Source organism: Monoraphidium neglectum, assembly GCF_000611645.1.
Source record: "Monoraphidium neglectum strain SAG 48.87 unplaced genomic scaffold scaffold01220, whole genome shotgun sequence".
NCBI classification, from domain to species: domain Eukaryota; kingdom Viridiplantae; phylum Chlorophyta; class Chlorophyceae; order Sphaeropleales; family Selenastraceae; genus Monoraphidium; species Monoraphidium neglectum.
The window spans coordinates 1057-12923 of NW_014012408.1; the positions used below are offsets into that span (position 1 = coordinate 1057).

Genomic DNA, 11867 nt, shown 5'->3' on the forward strand with positions numbered 1-11867 from the left:
GCCATCCTGGCCTGCGTCGCCGCAGCTGCCGCCGCCGCCCTTCTGAGCAGCCCTTCTGAGCAGCCCAAGTCAAGGCCCCCGGCGTCGGCCCCGCACCCACAGCACCGCCACCGCGGCCGCCGGCGCGGCCGCCGGCGCGCGCCCCGGCTGCTGATGCCCACGACTGGGTCGCTGAACGCGCCGCCGCGCAACACATCAAGCGGGCTGCCGCCAGCAAGCGTGGACTCTTTGGTCTCTAGCTTTGACAGGTCGAACACCCAGTGGGTAGGCGCGGTCAAACCAAGCTCAAAGGCTGGTCAAGCACTTCAGCATCACAATAATAGATCGTGTTCCCCCAACAGGTGAAACAACAACAAGTGACCACTAGATTGTGCAGGTTCCCGTGCAGCAGCAGCAACAGCAACAAGCAGCCCAACAAACGCCCCCTTCACACACATGCGCACGTGCGCGTGCACCAAACACGCCCATGGCCCAGTAGCTGCCGCCTGCCTCCGCACAACCGCCGTCGGGCACCACGCCGGCCGCACCGCCGTCGTAATGGTGCTTGCCAAAGGTGAGTGAAAGGTTCTGATGCAACAGTGATGAGAGGCATCGCCAGAAATCGCCGCGCACTGTTCCAATGGGACCGCACCTTATCATCATCCCAGTTGGCTGCTGAAACCAGCAAATTGGGCCATGATTGATTGATAGAGTACCTGTACCCCTCCTTTGTCTAGGCATATAGTTGTACCTCTGTTTGCACAATTGAGGGTGGTGGGCTGATGAGCTGGAAGCTTAACCTTCCCATTGGCCTGCATCTGGGCAGCTCTGGTGACAGGGCTTGATGCGGGGCAGGGCGCAGGGCTTGCATGGCGGGGGCGGGGGGCATGAGGTAGTGGAACACGTGTCCTGGCTAGCTCAGCGCCCCCAGCAAACGCAATGCATCGTAGCAACCATGATGGCATGTTGGGCCAAACCCGTGGGGCGACACCAGTGCACTCATGCACGGCGCCCCCCGCCATGACTGTACTGCAGCCTGGTGCGGTCAGAGCTTCACGGGATGCGATGACACAGCCAAGGGGAGCACGTCAGGCTCACTACCGGTATGACAGAGTTGCTGTTACATTCGTGGTAACAGCAAAATGCTAGTGTCGTTGGCAGGAACGACGCAAGATCGCTGATCTTGTGTGTAATCGCAACACCCACACAGATCTACAATATATGCGACCATTGATGACTCCTGTAGGCAAGACAGCCGCCCTGCTCCTGGCGTGCGCGGTCCTACTGGCTTGCGCGCCGTCGCACGCGGCCGCCGCCCGCCTGCTAGTCGTGCCCCTCAGCAGCGAGTCCCACATCAGCGCGTTCACAGCGCTCAGCACGGAGCTGGAGACGATTGGGGGCCATGACATCCACATGGTGAGCCATGATGCCCCACCACTATCACCCGGCTGTTTTGTGGCATGAGGGCTGCCCGCCTCATTCATCAATCCCCTCTTCCATCCATCCCCGCCCCCAAGTGCACCTGCCCCACCCCCTTAAATGCCTCTCCACCTCACCTACCTTAATGATCGCCCCCTGCTGCCCGCCAGGTCGTATCCCAAGAGCTACTGGAGGCCTCCCGCGCGGCCGCCGCCGCCCGCAGCCCCGGCCACCGCCACGCCTACCTCACCTATCCCCTGCGCTTCGACCTCTTCGCCGACGACATGGCGCGGGTCGGCAAGGCCAACTTCATCGCGGCCATGTTTTACGGCTATCGCATCCTGGCGGGCCTCACGGAATCAGTCATAGGGGACGAGAAGCTGCTGGGTCAGATCAGGGACCTCGCGCCGGACCTGATCGTGGGGGACGCGGTCGGCGCCTACGGCCACTGGCTGGGCGGCAAGCTTGGGGTACCCAGCGTCGAGTTCGACGTGGGGACGAGCAGCGGCATGCTGCACTCCGGGCTGTGGGGGGGCCAGCTCAACCCGGCGTACATCCCGGGGCCGGGTGAGGCATTGCGGCGTGGTTGCGGCGGGGTGCGGCGCAGAGCAGGGCCGAGGGCAGTGTGCATGCCAAGACCGCAGAGTTTGAGAGCCTGGCCGCCCAATTCTGGGCGCGCTGAAGACTGTTTCAATTCTGACGGTGTGTCATGCCGAGGCTGAACAGGCGCATGGGGGGCCCCTTCCCCCTGCCCAGGGACCTTCTACCCCAGCACGGGCATGACATTGCGCCAGCGCTGCGTCAACGCGGCCACCATAGCCCTGACTAAGGCCATCACCTACGCCCACACGAACTGGGGTCCCATAGGCGGGTGAGACCGAGAGTGCATGGGGCGCCAGGGCGCGGCGGTGCGGGGCGGCGTGCGGCAGATAGCAAAACAACACTTGCACGCGTGTGCATGCCCCCAGGGGCATGGAGCGTTAGTGCAGGGACAGACGTCACAAGATCATTACTGGACACCGTATGCAAGGCCGCAAGGCCGCCACCCGCATGAGGGTTGATGTGCTGGGTGACCTTCTCACCCGCTTACCCTTCCGCCCCGACACCTCGCCCGCCGACATGCAGCCTCTCCCGCCGCCACGGCGTGGCGCGGCCCGGCACTGGCCCCTCCCGCCCGCTGCTGCTGCTGGTCAACTTTGACTGGGCGCTGGAGCCGCCGCGGCCCGTGGCGCCCAGCACGCACTTCATCGGGCCCCTCATGCCGCGCCCGCCCGCGCCGCTGCCCGAGGACATCCAACAATGGCTCGACGGCGCCGCCGGCGACGGCGGCGACGGCGCCGCTGCCGAGGCGGCTGTGACTGCAGCGCTGCCGGTGGTGTACCTTTCGTTTGGCTCGTCCTTCCTGGCGCCCGCGGACGTGATGCCGTCCATCGCCGCGCTGCTCGCCGCCTGCGCCGGCCGCGCGCGGCTGCTGCTGCGCATGCGCCCGCAGGAGCGGGAGCTGCTTGATGCGGCGCTGGCGGCGCGCGGCTTCTCGCCGGATCCCCAGGGGTGGCTGGTGCGCGAGAGATTCCCGCAGAACGACGTGCTGGGTCACCCGAAGGTGGCTGCCTTCGTCACCCAGGTGCGCTGTTGCGGGATGACGGGGCAGTGGGGGTGAAGGAGGGAGTGGGTCCGCGGCTGGGGGGCTGGGCTTCGAGCGGAGGCATCGTCCGCACGCCAACATGCGCACAAGGGGCTGGGGCGGGGCCGTGAGCAGTCAGCACTTCCGACGTGGAAAGGACGGCGGCTATCGCAGCGCCCTGCCTTCGCGCGGCCTCCCGCCGCGCTGCGTCCCGCCTGCGCTCCTGCCCGCGCCTGTATTACAGGCCGACCGAAACCGCAGGCCCCGGGTTTGGCTGTGTCTCGTGCAGCCCGCCCCTGATTCCCCTCTCCTCCGGCCGGCCGGCCTTGAGCACCTGGCTTGACGGGCGTTCCTCGTGTCCTGCCTCAGGGCTCCCCGGCCTTCCCTGCTGCGTTGGCCACTCCAAACCAGCCGCCCCCTCAATACAACCTTCACCAACCATCCGCACCCCGCCGACCCCACCACGATTCACCCCCCCCCCAACAGGGTGGCTACTTGAGTGTCCAGGAGGCGGCCTACCACGGAGTCCCAATAGTGGGCGTCCCCCTAACCCTGGGCCAGGGAGAGCTGGTGCAGCGCGCGCAGGACGAGGGCCGCGGCCTGGTGGTGCCCAAGGGCGCGCTCATGAGCGGCGAAGTGGGGCGGCTGGCCGCGGCGGTGCTGCAGGTGGCGCCCTGGAACAGCAGCTTCCACGGGAAGGTGAGGGGGCGGTGGGGACAGGGGGACGTGGGGCGGTGCAGGGAGGGGCTGCTGGTCTGGGAGGGGGCGGGTGCGTGGGGTGGCATTCGGCGCGTTCAGAGGGCCAGAGAGTGCGGAACGAGCACGGGTTTCCCGGGGTTGTGAACTGCGCCGCCTCTTTGTGCGAGCCACAAACGAGGCTCGCTGCTCGTGCTCCATTTCAGTCGTCTGTCAACTTCACGGCACCTCCTATCCAGGCGGCGCTGACGGCCGCGCGGTTGAAGGCGCACGCGGTCAGCCCCGGCCAGCGGGCAGCCGACCTGGTGGCATACGCCTTAGCGGTCCCCCGGGGCAGCGGCAGCTTCCTGCACACCCAGGGCCAGGACATGACGTGGTATGAGGTGATACTGCTGGACGTGATCTTGGTCTACCTGGCAGCCCTGGCGGTGATCTGGTTGGGCGCGCGGGCGGCGCTGAGAGCGCTCTTGCTGCCGCGCCGCGGCGGTAGCGGGGACGGTGGCAGAGGCGCTGGGCGAGCGGCGGCAGCCGCAGGCGAGGGGGGCCAGCAGGGCTCCCATCGCAAGCACGAGTAGAGAGGGGCGTGGGGTGGGCGACTGTGGATGTGTGACTGTGCAATGTTTAATGAGCTCTCACTCTGTTGCAGTGCTGTTTTGCGCTGCATTGGATCCGATGCGGGGACGGGCTGCAGCAGCGACACCACTGCCATGCATCGTTGTCTGCACACGTGCCCGCTCGGGCACGACACTCAGGCCGCATTCCTTTGGTAATTCTTGTGGCGCTCGGCAGAGGGCAGCCGTGTGACAACCGGTTGTCTGGCAGGACACAGCATTCAAGCATTCAAAACTTCTGCTGGGCTGTGAAGCGTTGACTCCGCATTTGCAATGGTGAGGCGTCATGAACAGGGGGCAGCAGCAGCACCCACAAGTCCTGCGGCGTGGTTTGGGTGGGGCGAGTCTGGAACACGACCTTGGGCTCGTGTCGGCACCCGGGCAACTGCAGGTAGCATCAGTAACTCGCCAGTGACACACTCCACTGACATGCAGGACGTGCACCCTGTACACGTCAATCTCCTGCACCCGTTGAGTCGCCCCGATCGTGCATACCGACATCGTTGTGTGCCGATTGCAGCGTATCATTGTCAGCTGTTCCGCGTCAGCTGGTGGGACCTCACGTTCGGTGTGAATACTATAAGTAGGGGAAGATCGTTGAGCTGTGCATCATTGCAAAGCCAGCCTAAAGGCGGCACACCCAGGCGGCACCACACCGTGAACACACCGCTTCCAGCGTGGCGCGGCGATCGCGAGATGCGCCGTGCTTCCCGCAGCCATCGCTGATACCGAGGGCTTCCGCGCCGCAAAAGCAGCGCTCACAAAAGCTGGCGCCTCAAAAACGGCGGAATGGGCGCCGCGGACAAGCCGGCGCGGTCGGCGCCACGGCCGTTTACGCACTGGAAGCCTGGGCGTGTTGACGCGCTGCGCGTCTTCCTGCTGTCAGAGAGCTTCCAGGGCGCGGTGCAGCTGACCTGCGGCCTCCTGTTCGTGTCCCTCTTCGTCCTGGTCGAGTGAGCGCAAGACAGGCCGCGGCCCGGCGCCGCACAACCGCGCGCGCTCGTATACGCATGCCACAAACGGTCGGAGCGCCGAAACCACCACGCGGTGCCCGCCGTGCGTCCTTGGCATCCCAGCATCCGCCTCAAAACCTCTGCCCCACCTTCCTGCAACGGCTGCGCCCCCGGCCCCGGCCCCGCAGCGCCCTGCGCTTCCCCGGGGCCTGCGTGGCGGTACTGCTTTACATCGTTGTGTCTGTCGTGGCCGCGCCCGACAACAACGTGGGCACGCGTATCTTCCTGTGCGGCTTCATGATCGGGCCCATGTGGATCGCCCTCATCACCGGCGGCCTCGTGGTGGGCCCGCGCCCGGGGCGGGCGCGGCTGGCGCGCAGCGGCTGGTGAAAGCGATAAGGCCTGGCCTGCGGACGCGCGCCTGCTGCTGCAGCACGCGAGCACGGCCCGCAGAGCGGAGCTGACGGGTCCCGATCACCTTGAGGCAGCTCTGCGCTTTAAAACGACATCCACCAGGCTGGCTGCAGCACTTCGCGGCCCCATGCCCTGCCGCCGTCCTGACCCATCGCCGCCTCCCCCGCCCCGCCCCACACACCCCAGGGCACTTTTGCCAAGCTCGCGCCCACCCCGCTGGGCCACCTGCTCATCCTCGCCACCCTCGGCCCCCTGGTCCTCATCCCGTTCGCCGCCAACCGCGTCGGCGTCGGCCACCCGTTCCTCTGGGCGATGGGCATGGTGTCGGCCCTGTACGTGGGGCTGCCCATCGTGGCCGGCTGGCCCTTTCAGGACGTGCAGCAGTTCTGGACGCGATCTGTGGCGCTGGTGTTCCTGGCGGCGCTGATAGCCATGTTTGCGGGGTCGGTGCTGTCGATGGTGGTGCTGCCCTCACTCGCGTCACACAAGGTGGGTGTGCTAGGGCAGCGCCTGCTCTTGCAGGGGGCATAACTTCATGCTGCTTTGGCCCGTGGATGACACCGAGAGCATGGGATGGCGCGGATGGGCAGCTAATCTGGCTTGGCGGGCTGCCAAGCCAGATTGGTGGCGTGTGTTGCGTGGAGTGGGGCCTGCAGGATGGTTGCGCCGCATTGTCACCTGTAGCCGTGCTCAGACATTTCCTCACGCCCTGCTTGCCGCACCGACACATGCAACGAACCCCTACCCCCAACCCCAACCCCACCTCCGCCCTACTCCCGACCCTCTGGTGACGTCATCAGCTCGAGGACGAGGTCAGCCTGGCGCTGCGGTCCCTGGGCCACCACCTCACCTCGGTCGCATCCCACCTGCTGCGCCGCGAGGGCGGCGGCGGCGCGCTGCTGCCGCTGCCGGGGCACATGCAGGGCATGCATCCGCTGCTGCTGGGGCCGAGAGATGTGCCGGGCAGTGCCCTGGTGCCGGGGCTGGTGGACAAAGAGGCGCTGGGGCTGGTGGGTGGTGCAGGGGAGGGGGTGGGGGTGTTGGGGGTCGTCATCATGTGCGGGCGAGGGTGTGTGGTTGGGTGTGCGGGGATGGCGATTGCTTGCAATCAAGGGAAGGAGTTGGGGTTTTAATTGCAAGTGGGCGGGGCTGGCGTGCCGCGGACAGGGGCAAGGGACAGGCGGCGTGCGGAGAATCAGGGCCTCTTGAGTGGTGGCGGCAGCTCACGGAACAGTAGCAGAGGGATTACGGCCCAATAATTGGGTCTGGGGAGGGGTTGGGACGTTTGCTCAAAAGAGACCAGTGGAGCAGGCGTCCTTGGCAGTTTTTATACCCCAAGTTTGTTGGCTCCAAGAATTTCGATCTTTCAACCTAGTCTGCACCAAGCTATCCCCCAGCGCGCCGGGTCCGCTCCTCGCACCCTATCACCAACCCTACCCCACAAAACCCGGCACGCAGTTCAACGCCAACGAGGTGTACGTCGCGCTGATGGACTGGTTTGAGCACATGAGCCGGCCGCCAGAGGACGCCGCCGCCCGCAGCAAGAGCCTGGCGTCGTGCCTGGCGGCGCGGCGCAGCTCGGGGTCCTTCAGCAGCACGCGCGCCAAGAGCACCTTCTACGGCGCAGACCCAGCGAGTGCGAGGGATACATGGGTGTGGAGGGGCGGCCGCTGTGGCAAATGTGTGTGCACATGCGTGCATGTGCGTGTGAGGTGTGTGTGCGTGTGAGGTGTGTATGTGTGGGTGTGTGTGTGTGTGCACACGCACGTGCATACGCACTGTGTTACGAGGCAGGCCGGCAGGCCGCCTTGTGATGAGCTTTTGGCGCCGGGAGGGTGTTGAGCCTGTGCACTTTCCTGGTGGTGGCTGACTGTTCAAAATCACCACATGGCCGCTGTAGAGGTGCACCGAGTTATGTTCCCGGCCGCTGCTCCGTGTGGTCCTGCCAGTGCCACGCCAGGCAGCGCCCAGTGCGCACCGCCAGGTAAGCTGCCCTGCACTTATGGCCGCTGCACGCAACGCCCCCGACTCCCCACCCCGCAGGCCAAGCCGCCGCAGTGGCTGCCGCCGTCATCGACGCCGCCGACGACTGGGACGGCCTCGGAGACTCCGACGGCGCCCTGCTCTTCGGCCTCTCCAAGGATGGCGGCGGCGAGGGCGAGGCCGAGGGCGAGGGCGGCCACGGTGATGCCCCTGGCCCCAATTCGGGTGCTGGTCGTGTCACGAGAGGGAACAGCGCGAGCGCCTTGATAAGAAGAGACTCCGGGCTGTCTGATGCCCGCGCCGCGTCGCTGTTGGCGACCGGGGGCGGGCCCGGCGCTCGCGGGGTCGATTCGCATCACGCGCTCGGGGCGCCGCCGGCGGCATCAGGCGGCTCCCAAGGGTGGCGGCACACGCGGGCGGCCAGCCAGCCGCGCGGCCTGCGCCTGGGCTCGAGCGCCGCCGCGACGTCCACCATCGCCGCGCGCGCAAAGGCGGCCGCATCAGCGCCGCCGGCGCCGCGGCCGGCGCCGCGCGGCGGCTCCGTGGCGGGCGACAGGCTGGCTGAGGCGGCGGGCGCCGTCTCGCCGGCGCCCAGCATCGCAGACGTGAGGCAGCTGCTCGCCCATTCAAACCAGCTCTTAGACGCCGCCGCCACAGAGCCTCAGTGGCTGCGCGGCTGCTCTCGGCGGTTCGATCGCGCCGCGTGGGCCAAGGTCATCGCCGCGGGCCAGCTGCTGGCGCTCAGGTGCAGAGCGATGGGGGCGCAGCAACCTGGGCGGGCAGGGCGCAGGGCAAATACTTGGGTGCATATCATGAGCGACCGCAACAGCAGCGCCTGCTTTGTCACAGCTCAACCCTCAACCGCTCTCCGTTTCAATCTGCAGAGCCCTTCCAGCTTGACGCATAGTGCATGCCACACCCCGGCAGACCGTACCACTCGTTGGTGCCCCAAAACCCTGAACATGCTCTCCTCTAAAACCTCTGAAACCCAACGCGCCCTCAAGGCTGAGCGCCCTGGACCTGGTGCAGCGAGACCACGCCGCCCTGCTGGACGAGTCGCCCGATTTCCCGGTGATGCCCGAATACGAGGCGCTGGTGCAGGGGCTGTACGCGTCGGCAGCGGCGGCGCTGGCGCTGGTGGCGCGGCAGCTGGCCGACAGGGACGATGCGGGGGCGGAGTGCGTCGCGATGAGAGACGTCCTGCAGGTGTGTGTGTGTGTGTGTGTGTGTTCATGGCGGGGAGGTGGGTTGTGTTTGTGTGGATTCGTGCGGGCGTGTGTTGATCAAGCATGAGAATTGCCTGAAAAGTGACTGCGTCTCACATGCGCTGGCCCGAGCATTCCCTCCTCAGCCGACCCTCACCTGCCCACGTTCACGGACCCGGCTCCGCCGCCCACCCGCCTCGTGCGACCTCCCACTGCCAACCGCAACCCCACCCTCCCCCGCGCCCCGCGCGCGCAGCGCGAGGAGTGGCGCGGCGCGCGCGAGCGCCACGCTGACCTGGTGGAGGCGGCCCTGATCCGCTACTGGCGCATCATCCACGACGCCACGCCAGAGGCGCCCGTCACGCTGCCGCGCGCGCACTGGGTGCGGACCAGTCCCTCGCGGACGGCCCTGTGTCTTATCGGCAGACGTGGGGGCGCGGGGCTCGGGACGTAATCGCGCCCTTTGAGTGAACGGCGGCAGCGTGACGCCTCCCGGCCCCCTGCATAATCATGAGTTTTTCAAGCAGCGCAGCTGCTCCACGATTGACCGCGTCGCACACATCTCATAGTTCTCAGCGGCGGCACATTCTACTGCGGCGCCGGCCCGCAGGTGCGGCGCTGGATGTTTTTCCAGCTGGCCACGCGCGGGGTGGCCGACGCCGTCGACGGACTGGTGGAGGCGGCCGCCGCCGCCGTCGCGGGGCCGCGCGCCTGCCGTCACTGCGGCTGCTGCGGTCTGCCTGGCGGCGGGGCGCAGGCGCCGGCGCGGGCGAAGCAGGACGGGGCGACGTCAAATAAGGCGACTGATATAGATGTGGAGGCAGGGCGGGCAGCAGCAGGCCTGAACGGGAGCCCCGGCCCTGCCAACGGCGCGCCGCCACTGACGCACAAGGCGGGCGATCCAGTCCAGGGTCCGCGCGCCGCCGCCGAGGCGGGGCCGTCGCGTGCCGAGAGGGCGGCGGCCGCGCTGCAGGGGTTTGCGCGGCGGCACACTGCGTGGCTGCGGCCGTGGCTGCCGCTGGCGCTCAACGTGGAGCAGTACAGGAGCCTCAGAAAGACCTTTGGCACAGATTTGCCTGCCGCCCTCAGCAGCAAGCAGGGTGAGCACGCGGCCCATTTGGGCTCTGTGTTTCATCAGACTTTGCCTGACTGTGTCATGCATCTCCCTTGCCCTCAGCTTGCTGTGCTGCATGCACCACACCTCACCATCGCCCGCGTTTTCGCGCCATCAGCTTCCAATATGATATGTTGCTGACCCTCCTCCTGCCCTGCGGCCGCCCACCCCCAGCTTTCCTGCGGCAAATCAAGGGGCGCCGCTTCATCGCAGGTGTGAAGTACTGGTTTGTCATCAGCACCGTGCTGGTGGCGCTGCTGCTGGTTCAGTACCACATCCCCTCGGCATACAGGCGCGCCTTTTTGCCTCCCTCCAGCGCTGGCGCGTGCCATCTTGCCCTGGCACCTGTTTTGCTGCCACCTCGAAGCTGCCGTCGCCGTTGCCACGTGTGAATTTGTGGATCGGTACCCAGGCTGCACCCCGTCCACATCATCGAGGGTATATCCCCACCGCGCGCGCACACACACACACACACGCACACACATACACACATGCCATGCCGAAGCACATGCACACGCATGCATGCACGCATGCATTCACGCGCACTCGGACCCTGACTCGCAGGTACGCCCCCAATTTCGGCTACTCTGCGGCTGCGGTCGGCATGGCGGACCGTGTTGAGGCCACAGTCTTCAAGGTGAGATGAGGGGAGGGGAGGCCGCTCTCCGCAGGCTCGCGCCCTTGGGTGACGTTATGGGAACAGCACAAGGGGTCAGGACCCTGCGCCGGGTGCACCGATTAGATCTGATCTGCTGCAAAAAGCTGGCCTGACACAACGCGTGTACACACACACACACACACACACACACACACACATGCACACTCACACACATGCGCACACGCGGGCACGCCCGCCACCAAAACTATGCACCCCCCACCTCACGCCAGGTGGTCATCTGGGTCGGCAGCGCCGTCGTCGGCGCCGCCGTCGGCTGGGCCCTCATGTCCCACGCCGCACTTGCCGAGAACGCCCTCGCCCTCGCCGCCGTGATCTGCGCCGTCGCCTTTTGCGTCGGCTGCCTCGGACGATCGAGGAACACCCTCGTCACGCTCTACACGCTGATGACGATCGCCTCGGTCGTGCTCTGCCAGTTCACGCCCTGCTGCACGGGCCACACGGGGTCGACCACGATGGCCATCGTGCGCGGCGGCGCGGTCGCGGCGGCGGCGCTGTGGGCGGTCGCGGTGCAGAACCTCGTGTTCCCCTGGTACACGAGCGCCTGGGCCCTGGAGCAGCTGGCTGCGGTGTACAAGGAGGCCGCAGACCTGCTGGCGGATCTGGTTGTTGAGCTTTACGAGGAAACCGACGCGCTGACGAGGCGCGAGGCGGCGCCCGGCGCCGGCGCCGGCGGCGGCGGGGAGGCGGAAGGCGACGGAAGCGGGCAGGCGGCCGGCGGCGGGGGCGAGGCGGCGGGCGCGGTGGGGACGGCGAGCGGCAGGGTGCTCATGTTGAACGAGGCGGTGCGGCGAATGCAGCGCCAGCTGGCGGAGCGCGCGGCGCATGAGCGGGGGCCCGGCGCCTCGGGCGCGGCGCCGCGCCCGCCGCCCTCGTCCGCTAATGACAGCGAAGCCCCGCCGCCGCAGCAGCCGCGGGAGCACGGGGTCAGGTTCGCCGCCGCCGCGACCGCGGCCGCGAGCGACGACGGCGGCGGCAGCGTGCGCGCGGCGCCGGAGGGCGGCGGGCTCAGCTACTATCCAGCCGCCGGCCCGGCCGCGGCGAGCAATCTGGAGCGGCTGGCGGCGGTGCCGTTGACCGACCAGAGCCCAGGGGCCGCGCTGGCTGCCATGGCGGAGGCGCTGCAGCGGCGCAGGCGCGGCCGCGGCGGCGAGAACGGCGGCGGCGGGGAGGGCGGCGAGGGAGGCGGGGAG

General features: G+C 67.5%; 2 protein-coding genes across 2 annotated transcripts in view; both read left to right on the forward strand.

Annotated features, from left to right (window-relative positions):
• Positions 1–1212: 1212 nt before the first annotated feature.
• Positions 1213–4293, forward strand: MNEG_7078 (UDP-glucuronosyltransferase 2C1; the record flags this gene model as incomplete). The annotated part of the gene is made up of 6 exons (XM_014044448.1): positions 1213–1395; positions 1569–1965; positions 2155–2269; positions 2524–3022; positions 3509–3721; positions 3958–4293. The coding sequence occupies 6 exons, from the start codon at positions 1213–1215 to the stop codon at positions 4291–4293; spliced, it is 1743 nt and encodes a 580-aa protein (XP_013899902.1).
• An 825-nt stretch (positions 4294–5118) lies between these two features.
• The window catches only part of MNEG_7079 (hypothetical protein), a gene marked incomplete at both ends in the record, with an annotated part of 8730 nt that continues 1981 nt past the window's right edge, over positions 5119–11867 (forward strand). Inside the window, 13 exons of the mRNA XM_014044449.1 lie at positions 5119–5282; positions 5471–5624; positions 5883–6185; positions 6497–6706; positions 7155–7332; positions 7740–7880; positions 8067–8424; positions 8684–8885; positions 9141–9266; positions 9495–9984; positions 10173–10323; positions 10563–10635; positions 10887–11741. Coding sequence (XP_013899903.1) covers positions 5119–5282; positions 5471–5624; positions 5883–6185; positions 6497–6706; positions 7155–7332; positions 7740–7880; positions 8067–8424; positions 8684–8885; positions 9141–9266; positions 9495–9984; positions 10173–10323; positions 10563–10635; positions 10887–11741 — 3405 coding nt within the window. The remainder of the gene's footprint in view (positions 5283–5470; positions 5625–5882; positions 6186–6496; positions 6707–7154; positions 7333–7739; positions 7881–8066; positions 8425–8683; positions 8886–9140; positions 9267–9494; positions 9985–10172; positions 10324–10562; positions 10636–10886; positions 11742–11867) is intronic.